The sequence below is a fragment of the Mytilus californianus genome, unplaced genomic scaffold (genome assembly GCF_021869535.1).
Source record: "Mytilus californianus isolate M0D057914Y unplaced genomic scaffold, xbMytCali1.0.p SCAF_8, whole genome shotgun sequence".
NCBI classification, from domain to species: domain Eukaryota; kingdom Metazoa; phylum Mollusca; class Bivalvia; order Mytilida; family Mytilidae; genus Mytilus; species Mytilus californianus.
In genome coordinates, this window is record NW_026262734.1 from 88,315,270 (window position 1) to 88,326,638 (window position 11,369).

Sequence of the window (11,369 nt, forward strand, 5' to 3'; positions counted from 1 at the left end):
GATTTTCAAGTATGTTGGCCTTGAGCATCACTGAAGAGACATTGATTGGCGAAATGTGAATCTGGTGCAGAAAAAAATGGCACCGTTTATGTTATTGACTGATTTAAAGCTGTATGGGCACTATTAAACCATTTTTAATAATTCTTAGACAGTAATTGATGCAATGGAGAAGCTACTAAAACATTCCTTAGGAAAATAAATAAGCAGGTAGGATATTTGTTTACTTCTTGCAAGAATTGTGAAATTATTAAGCAATGATTTGTTTTTCTTATTAGTATCACCATGTATCAAACAAAGGTACTTTGCAAATAATGTCATGAATGTATAATGTATGCATCAACCGCCATACTATTTCACTATTATATAATACATTTAATGTCAGAGTGGCATAAATGAACACCCGAATAATATGGTTTGATTGTCCTTGTTGTGAGATTGAAATTTTATATTGATTGACCAATATATGATGACGACCGAAACAAATGATAATGATACTATCAGTTTTTCTGTGTGATGAAGATAAGTTCTTCAGTGACGAATTTCATGGTTACAAAAATAGCCATAAATAAGACCAGGCTCCAGCATATCTAATTAATTGGGAAACGTGACCTCGTCATGTCAGTTATTTCTCAATAAGCCGAAAATATTCTAAGAGTGTAGGTCTAATAAAAATTTGAAATGAAGTAAAACTATGTTTTATTGACTACACCAGTAATTGTTTACAAAAACAATCAACTGATTTGCTAGCTACGTCTTTGTTTTTACTCATATGCTAAATGTTATCAATTATAGTTAAGGAATTGCTGGGCCACTAAGTTTACAACTGTCTGCATTGAACCACTTGCATTTACCATATCTCTCTCTACAGATTGCATTGTTTGAGTAGCAATGAAAAGTCGAATCTGGAATCTTGCAGTAAGTAGATTGTATGCTGAAATCCTGCAGATAAAAAAACATAGATATGTTATACATTTTAGGTCTTGCTTTTTACGGTAGACGGCATAAATGCTACTAGACCGCAACCATATTATCAAACACAGTCTAGAACATGAAGGTAATGACTTTTAGTCTGAGATGGTCATTTTGACATCATCAGAATAGTCGGAACAATACATAACCTAGTCATGTTAAATCTCGCAGTCGATGTTCAGACTTATTCACTGGGTCAAATCAAGTACTATTAATAAAATTGAGAATGAAAATGAGGAATATGTCAAAGAGACAGCAACCCGACCAAAGAGCAAACAACAGCCGAAGGCCACCAATGGGTCTTCAACGCAGAGAACAAATCCCGCACCCAGAGGTGGTCCTCAGCTGGCCCCTAAATAAAATTGTGTACTAGTTCAGTGAAAATGGACGTCACACTAAACACCAAAACATATACATGAACTAAAACTAAAAACATGCAAGAATAACAAAGGCCAGAGGCTGCTGACTTGGGACAGGCGCAAAAATGCAGCGGGGTTAAACATGTTTTGTGAGATCTCAACCCTCTCCTTATACCTCTAGCCAATGTAGAATAAAGAAACACATAGCAATACGCACAGTAAAACTCAGTTTAAAAGAAGTCCGAGTCCGATGTCAGAATAGGTAAAAAAAGAAAAATGACAATGATACATATATGAACAAAAGACTACTAGCAGTTACTGTCATGCCAGATCCAGACCTCAATTAAACTGATTGAAAGATTATATCTTCATCATATGAAAATTAAGTACAATCCCTCCCGCTAGGGTTTAGTGTCATACCATCATAAAATATATAAGAAGAACATAAGTCCATTTAGTTTTGTGTTGATACGTACATGTCTGAAAAGTTCAGGCAAGATCCTTATTGAAACTATCTGTTTTTGGTAAATGTATTTCTATTTGTATGCATCTGTTAAGTTAAGCCTGTTTCAACTGATTTATATAGTTTGTTGTAATGTTGTACTGTTACGCCATTATCCCAGCTTAGGGGAGGGTTGGGAGCCGTTAACATTGATTAACTGTTAATATGATTAATTCAGTTGTTGTCGTTTGTTGCTGTGTTACATATTTGTTTTTCGTTCATTTTTTTTTAACATAAAGTAGGCTGATAGTTATCCCGTTTGAATTGTTTTACATTTGTCATTTCAGGGCCTTTTATAGCTGTCTAGCTGACTATGTAGTATGGGATTTGCTCATTGTTGAAGGTCGTACGGTGATGTAAAGTTGTTAAATTCTGTGTCATTTGATCTCTTGTGAAGAGTTGTCTCATCGGCAATTACACCTCATCTTCTTTTTTTTCATATTTAATCGAAATGTCTGAATAGTACTGATTTTACAAAAGTCTGAAAATTGACTGAAAGACGGCAAATGACTGTGTAAGTTATTGTTGTCTTTTAACATGTTTTAGAGCTTTTCAGATTAACATAACGATTTCGGAACAAAATTGTGTTACACCTGAAAGGGTAAGGATATGGATAGGGTCTTCTTTTAAACATATTTGTATCCATTTCTGTGTTTATTTTTATGAATTTCTCTATATTCTCTATAATTTAGCAGCCAACTATGTTATCTTATAAGTAAAGATCGTTTATGATCTCTGGGATTACTCTTGAAAAAATAGAAAAGATTAAAAGCTAATATTGATGTATGCAATAACACGAGGAAAAAAATCACTGCACAGAAAAATCATCAGGTGCAAAAGCGAGACAAGAAATATAAAAGGGTATGTTAACCCATTAAACGAGGACTAATGCATCTCCATAGAAAAATTAATCACAACGAAAAGACAAAAGATGCCTACAAAACACAGCAAAAACTACAAAATACGGAGCAACCCGAACGTCAATTAAAATTGGGGGTAATCTCAGGTGCTCTGTAAAGGCAATATGGACGACTTATCAGCTGCATGTTTGTGATACATCAGATGCAACTGCAATATTTAGAGAATGTGTAATGCAACTTTCAGCACTGTTAGATAAATCATGGAGGTTTTTGAGAACATATGGAGGAAGCCAGAGTGCCCGGAAAGTTCCACTAACCTTCTGTAAGATGTGTAAGACAGCTTACAACCTTAATCAATTTAGATCTTAGAAGTCAATTTGCCACAAGTTGCACGTTGAACTGGATAATTAAATTTAAATCTTATACTTACCGTGCATTTACGATCACAGTTTCGTTTATATGTGTTCATTCCAGTCCCTAACAAGTAGTCCCGAACCAACGGCATTGTCGCAAGGTCTTTGACATTATAGACAATATTTGAAGAAAGGCTTCGTAATCCATCGGTGTCAGTTTTAAATCCTAATTAAAATATGTGATAGAATCAATAGCTGAATGCTACTGAACAAACAGCGTTACATTTAAAAGTGCATAGACGCTTTATTACAAGTTGTAAATGGGATATGAATAAAACGTAAAGTAGCAAAATACCGAACTCCAAATAGCTATTCAAAACGGAGTTCGTTATTAAATAGCTAAAAAGGTAAACATATTTAAAGATTTACGAAACAAAACAAATCTGTCCACACTGCTTTTAAAGATCTAGTTTCAATTTTGAAGTCGATATGACGTGAACACTTTCTTGAGATGATTTTTTAACTGACGTTATAGAAAGTAAAGAACAATTACATTTATTTATACAATTCAAGTCGTATGCAATTAATATAACTGCATTTGAATCATGTCGTGGTAACCTCGGTTTTGACAGAGTCGAACGTGACTATTGATTCACGTTTACCTTAAAAAACATCACACTAGATCAAAATATTGAAAATGGCTCAAGTTCTCTTTAACATAACTTAGATACATCCCTAATTTTATTCATAAGGGTTCTTGGAGCGTTTGTTATATGTACTGTATATAATTTCCCCTGCATTTGTTGGTGGTTTCTTTTTATTGTGTTAAAATCATCCTGTCTTCATTTTTTTGTGTATATTAAAAGTAGATCTAATACAGTATTATCCTTCCGGAAGGATCCTTTTGTTGTATTATCTAAGACATGTCAGATTACCTGATAAGACATATTCTTCTCCAATTGTCAGGCTAATGAAACAGAGGCCACCATTCCCCGATGTTTCAACTATAATCTCTTTGCCTTCCTTGATCTGGGCAGGTCCCTGTGATATTAAATACTCTTGAATGGTAATACCTTATAACCATATGTAGTAATGTATAGAACAACTTAAAGGTATACGTTCATGACAACGTAATGAAATACACCATAATACAAATTACATAAAGACATCAGGAGGACGTTCTATTTTTTCCTCAACACTAGTAAAACGTCTATCCACAACGTGAAGTCTGAATCATTTTGAAAGTAACCAGATGTAAATAAATCGCACACTTTTGAAAGGAGTAGGTTCGGTGAGTATCATATTAAAAATTATTGTATTACATATTTTCAAATCGTTAATTAATATTAAAGATCATAATCGAAATTATATTTCACAAAAAGTTTTCAACAATAACAATTCTTATAAAAAGATACCATAAATGATCGATAGATGAAAAAGAAATAATTCGCCGTTATAGAACTTTAAGCATTGAGAGCATTTTTTCCAAAAGTATTCACCAAAACGTTAATACCATTTGATATCAATCAATGACATGGCGGTGGCTTTAGTTTATGGCAATAACGTCTATTTCTCTAATTTGTGTGTTATTTTCACTTTTCTTGATCGGTGTGAGAAAAATATTTCTCCTCACTAGTGAAATATCTGTTCTCGACAAATGGTTGGTCGAAAATTATGACGTCAAATTTTTTTCCTTTCTTCTGAATTTTCTATTTTGACGTCTAGAAAAAGGCGACCTGATGACGTCACATATAATGAACACAACTTTCAACTTGCAAATCTTTGAAAAGGAAGGATAAAAATCATTAGAGAAAAAGCTTCTACCACTATAACTTGTGTATTACGATATTTCTCCACTCTCAACAGTTGATTTTAAATATTTAAAAAGCTCGGCAAGCCTCTCGCTTTAAATCAAAATTTAACTGTCTCGAGTGGAGAAATATCGTATCACACTTATTGCAGTGTTCGAATCTGTATATAACACATAGACCATTGTTTCAAGAAAAATAAGTGATATTATAAGTTGATGATTAGACATGCAAGAAAGTGAATTAAAACTATTTTTGTTTAATTTTTCTTATGAATTGTTGACATTCACAAGCCGACATGTAAGCCTAGGAAAAATACAGCCAAGCCTTCACAAACTAAATACTCAAGTCAGAGAAGTAAATTATTATATCAAACATGGTGACAAGATCTTTTTGTCGATGCATGCGCTCTATGGGTCTAGTCTTTAAAAATCAATAAAAGCTTACCTCTCCCGATACATTTTCGAGAAAAATTATGAATCTTGTAATGCTAAATTTTAACAAAACAAAATATATTATGTTTGACTACACTGTATGTACTACATGTATAAGCTTATACAAAATATTGTTGGCGGATTGTCAGATTTATGTGGTTTTTTTTTGCTTGGATTTTTAAAACAGTAGTTGTCTGTGATGCATGTTAACACAGTTTTGACTACAAGATTTCTATTATTGTCACAGTAACCGATCATGTCTGTTCGGGTTGTTTACCAAATTGTTTGCTTATAACGGAATTTTGAACAACTGTCGGACACGAGGGATGTTTATATAGCCGTAAAACCAGGTTAAACCCACCACTTTCCTCTGCAATTTTGGTTGTTAATTTTTGGGGGTATATTTTTCCATGCCTTCAATTTCTTATGGTAAAAATGTGAAAGACTGAATCGTTATTTCTATTCGTTTTTATGCTTTATTTGTCGTTTTTTTTTGTTGATTATTGATAAAAGATCCTAATCCAAATCACTGTACAAACCGTTCGTTGGAAACTAAAGAATCAACAAATAAATAAAAAATAATTCGCCGTTAGAGAATATAACATGTATAAAGCATTACCATAATATTTTAAAAAGCGTTCATCAAAACACTTTGAACAATTGATAACCAACCGATGATATGACCTTGGTTTCATTCTTTGTGTACTAATATAAAAAATAACACATAATCTGTCCGATTCTGAATTGGCAAGTAATACCCAAATCTTTTAATATATTCTTATAAAAAAGAAGATGTGGTATGATTGCCAATGAGACAAATCTCCACAAGCTATTTTACCTTCAATTTCTTGATGACATGTATACTATATTTATACACAGCGAAGTTATCATTAAGATCTCCAGGTGGTCCATTTATCTTGGTGACACTTTTCACCGTCCCATGTATCACTGAACAAATAAACATTGTACTTATATAATAATAGATACAAACACAGTTGTACGATTGAAAGGGAATAGTTACATGTAAGCGCTACTTCATTTTATTTTTTACTTTAATAAAAGATAACAGTGCCAAATGTTATTTCCACTTTAAAAAATGCTTAATGGAACATTCTGATCAATTCTATTGTATATCTTAATATAAATAGGTATATATATTGTTAAATTCTTTCATATATACAACGATTTTGTTTGGAAATTTGGCTCCACCTTGTTTTTCGTTGGTTCATTATTGAATGACTTTTACGTCTTTTGGTCTCTGGTGGTGAGTTTTCTCATTGGAAATCATCCAGCATCTTCTTACTTTTATATCAAGAAGCTACGGTCAGTTTTATATAAATCGTGGGGTCAATAGGTTAGAACAATAATAATTGAATAACTATACCAATAATAATAATAATCATTAGTTATAATAAAGATAATAATAATAATAATAATGATAATAATATTAATAATAATAATAATAATAATAATAAAAGTAATAATATTAATAATAATAATAATAATAATTATTATTATATTAATCAAAGTAATAATTATCTAATAATAAGGATATTTGCATATGGTTGGAAATCACACAGTTAGTAACAACAAACTTATCTTTTCTGTGGCTCTTAATAGTCATGATAAATACCTGTATTCCTTGTTGGTATTACCTAGGTATGTTTTCTATGTGATTTAGATTTTGAATAAAACAGCATATTGACCTGGAGAAAAGGATACTCAACGCGCTTAAAAACGTTGGCCTCAGTGAATATCAGATATTCAAATGCCAATAAAATCCCATAATTACCTCAGCAAACAAAAATAATTGTTTACAAGTACAAGTACCAAAAAAACTACAGCAAAATTTCCTTTCTTAATAATTGAAAGACAAACAGTAGCTAGACACACTACTCAGCACTAGAAATAACAAAGTAACAACCAACCTTGCAAATACAGTAAATACTTATTTCTGACTTGTCAAACTGTGAATGTAAACAAACTATGTAATAAAATATTTATATGAATTTGAATAATTAAAAACCTTTAGTAGATAAAAAAAAAACAAAGCAATAACTACAACACCTGTAATGGCAATATTATGTACAACAACAAAATAGTACGATGCACATTGTTTTAAATGTGTCTGGATGTACCAGATGGCCAAACAAATTAGATGAATTATACGGATGACAACTCTGGCTCAAATTTGAACATAAACGAGTTAAAACACTGGTAAGGCCTAATATTCGACGAATGGAGAAAAAGGAGACTTACAGACATTATCAACGAAAAATACTTTACTGCCTTTCTCTTTATCAATGCATGATGTATGTAGCAGTTTCAAAATCTACAGATAATTTGATAAACAAATCAATATATATGAAAATGATATAATCTACTTACCAAAATAACTGTGACAAAATTTAACTTGTGGATGCTCGAGGGACGGAGAGCAACCAAACACACTACTCAACACATAAAATGAAAAAAGCAACAGTCCACTCGACAAAAACTGTAAATACGACATTATTAATTGTCTAACTGTTTATGAAATATGTCTGTGCGTTGAAATAACTACTTATGACAGATATAGTGTAGAAATTAATTGTTAAGAGGTCACAAACAACATGACATAATGTGATCAAACTGCAAACAGAATCTACAATGAATTATGGAACACCAGGCCTCATACAAATTAATCACCTGGTGTTATGTAACAAATATTTTAACAAACAAAAACCACCTTGAAAGATGTAATAAAATATTACCACAGACCAATAATATCACAAGTCTATTAAATTTGTGGAATATAAACAAATAGAAAAAAAAAAAAAAAAAAAACAACAACAAAACACCTATTTCGTTACTGTTTAATTTCACTCTTTTCGAGAAATTCATTTTCCCAGTCCACCCATTGCGATAGACATTGGAGATCAGCTAACATATATTCAAAACGAAATTTGAATATTTCTACATTACCATGGAAAGAATTATTGATTATGTTTTGATTCTCATTATTATAGTTATTAGGTCTATCCTACGTTCCGCGATAAGACATTTCAAAAGTGATTTGATAGTTACATTTTCTTATCTTTTTCCGTCACTTAGTGTAAAAAAAATATGCAACTGATTTATGTGATTAGCTGGCTACATGTTTTAAAAATTATTAGAGTTTGATAACGTTTATTCAAATATTGTTCATGTGTTTAAGGAACTGGCATGACACTTAGTTTACAACTGTCCGCATTGTACCAACTGCATTTACTGTTTCTCTTTCTACAGATTGCTTTGTCCGAGTGACATTGCATAACAAAGAAAGTAAATGAATCAGCAATATTTGGCGTCTTGCAGTAACTAGATTTGTGCTGATATCCTGAAAATTTCTAAACCATAACAAGTTTAAGTTAAAAGTTGTTTCTCTATATAACTTCATGAATAATTCAATTATGTTCTAAGAGTACCAGGAAAAGGATTGGGTCTTCACTCATTTAACTGTGTTAGCTAATATCTGTATATACCTTACGTCAATTGGTATGTATTCTTCATACTTTAGAAGACAATTGGGTTCTGATATTTAATCTTGATTTATCTCCCATATCTCTCTATTATGTAAACACCATTTCTTATAAATGAGGGTTCCGTTCTGATTTTCTGAGGTATTATTCATCTGCCCTTTACAAATTAAAGTAAATCAAAACGTTTCTATTGAGTAAGAAAACAAATCATGAATACAAACAAACAAACCCCGGTACACAAGGCGGAACATATCAAAGGAAATTCAAACTCCTTTGTCGAAAACAAACTGCTCATTCCATGGCAAAATAAAATCGTATAACGTTGAAAAAACCCGGATGATAGCAAGTGCGCCTTATATGCTACACGTTTGTAAAACAGTGAGCAAAGGCCAATATATTAAAAGACGATTTGAACAGATTAAATGATATATTGTTTATTTCGGGTTTATACGGTAGCCAAATGATAACGGCGGAAGACGTCAGAGTGCCCGGTTACAACAACCATCCTTTTGCATGAAAACTGACAACGTTAACCTTATTATAAAAATAAGTTAACTTATCACGTGCTGATCTTTGAATGACAGAAATTCAAATAGTATACTCACCTTGCATCCACGGTTACAGTTTCTTATATATGTATTTTTTCCAGTCCATAACAAGTAATCCCGATTCAATGGCATTGTCGCAAGGTCTCTGACCTTATAAACAATATCTGAAGAAAGGCTTCGAAATCCACCAGCGGCAGTTTGAGCTCCTAATGAAAAGAATTGATAGATTCATTGGCTGATTGCTACTTAACAAACGGTGCCTATTCCGATAAGATGAAACGCTGAGTGTTGTCTTTGCTTACATTCATATTTTGCCTATCCCATGTCATGAGGCTGTTATTCAGCGGTTTTCATTGGTTAATGTCTCTCTAATTAAAAATTGTTATGACAATTATTGTTTTTGCGTAAATCAGATGAGGCCTTTGTTTTTATTTTTTTTTTTTTTGTGGCAGCTTGTCATGGCGGGACTTTTATACCTTTTTACCCGTAATGGATTTTGCTCATTCTTAAAAGCCGTAAGGTTTTTGATATATGTGTTTGTATATATGTAATTACTTGCACATCAGTTAGTCCCTGAAAAATCTTTGTATCATTAAGAATCGTACTTCATATCCCTTACTTATATAATACTTATATTTCTCGACTGTCATTTGAAGGAAAGATGTATTGCTAGAAATTAATCTTACTCATGGTTATATTTAAAGAATTGTCATTGAACACATAATAACGACTCCTTCTTTGTTGGTATAGAGCTCCAAAACCGAACTCAAGTTGTCTTTCATTCGTTAGTTGTCTATATATACTACTTAAAAAGGAAGCATATCAAATGGAATTGATTTTGTAAGAACCCATTTTTGTCACCAACTTTAAAACAACAATGAATATGACATCGCTTGATCTTTAAACATATGCTACCAAATTCAATAAATCTCAATAGCTTCATCTATATAAGATATTTAGATAAGATGTTTGATAATAAAACGTTTTTTTTTCCCTTAAAAAAAACCTTCTTTTTTTTTCTTTTCTTTTGAAATAAAGTCAAAATGTCCAGACGCATTGTAAATATAAAATGTTAAAATTTCAAGTTGATGTGACGTGGAACTTGTCTTAGAGTCTGGATTTTTTAATGACGTTACACAAAGTAACCAAAAGCAACTGTAAACCTATGTTTTACATTCAAGGAACAACCCCTCTAGTGACAATAGTGAAAAAGGAACTGCTTCTATTCAAGATCGCTTGTCTTCTCTCCAAATATTGAGTTAAAGGGGTTCCAGTTTTAAGCATTGTAATTAATTTTCTAAATCTCTCGGTGGCTTTTTATAAGTGACAGTCTTTGCTTTCCTTTTTCCTAAAAAAAAAATTATATGATTCGTCTTTTTTTTTTTCATTTTTAGTGGGGATGAATTTTGTTTCTCCTTCAGTTTTTAATTGCCCTAAAGGCATCTTATCTCCCTTTTTTTTAAATTAGAGAGGGAGAAATTGTAGTCCCTCTAGAAATCGACTTCTATTTTACTAGTTAAATGCAGGTCTCTCCAAATACCTGATAAGACATATTCTTCTCCAACAGTCAGGCTGAGTGAACAGAGGGCGCCATTGCCTGATGTCCCAACTATAACCTCGTTGCCCGTCCTTATCTGGTCAGGTCCCTGTGATATAGAATACTCTTGAGAGATAATACCTTACGATTGCATGTAAGATGTGTTATGAATATATTGCACACATTTTATAGGAGTTAGTTCAGTGAATGCCAAATTTGACCCCGAATGTTAATTGTTTCGAGATAAAAATATGGCAAGTTAATGCAAATACATGCAAGAAGGAGACAATAGAACTATTTATACTTATTTTTGTCTGATAAAACGTTGACATTCACAAGCCAACTCGTGTTATGATGCACATAAATGCTTCCTTTTATTCAAATTGGGGAACCTTCATTCAAAGACCACCTGTATTTAGAGACCACTTTTGCCTTCTCCCTTGGGTGGTCTCTTAATACAGGTTTGACTGTATTGGCTTCTTTGTTATAATTGTTTAGT

At 32.1% G+C, this 11,369-nt stretch overlaps 1 protein-coding gene across 1 annotated transcript; it reads right to left on the minus strand.

Annotated features, from left to right (window-relative positions):
• Positions 1-679: 679 nt before the first annotated feature.
• Positions 680-7,870, minus strand: LOC127712196 (uncharacterized). The gene is made up of 5 exons (XM_052218495.1): positions 7,674-7,870; positions 6,124-6,233; positions 3,979-4,084; positions 3,121-3,269; positions 680-939 (listed from the first exon to the last, which is right to left on the minus strand). Exons 1-5 carry the CDS (start codon positions 7,795-7,797, stop codon positions 793-795), a joined length of 636 nt encoding a protein of 211 aa, XP_052074455.1. The 5' UTR covers positions 7,798-7,870; the 3' UTR covers positions 680-792.
• Positions 7,871-11,369: the final 3,499 nt, after the last annotated feature.

What these genes read in the sequence shown, in the direction of transcription:
- LOC127712196 (XM_052218495.1), bottom strand. Translation starts at nt 7,797, where the DNA reads ATGTCGTATTTACAGTTTTTGTCGAGTGGACTGTTGCTTTTTTCATTT. An exon ending in AGAAGAATATGTCTTATCAG is followed by an intron (nt 3,270 to 3,978) that starts GTAATCTGACAT and finishes TATTTTAATTAG; the next exon opens with GATTTAAAACTGACACCGAT. An exon ending in ACTGTGATCGTAAATGCACG is followed by an intron (nt 940 to 3,120) that starts GTAAGTATAAGA and finishes TTTTATCTGCAG; the next exon opens with GATTTCAGCATACAATCTAC.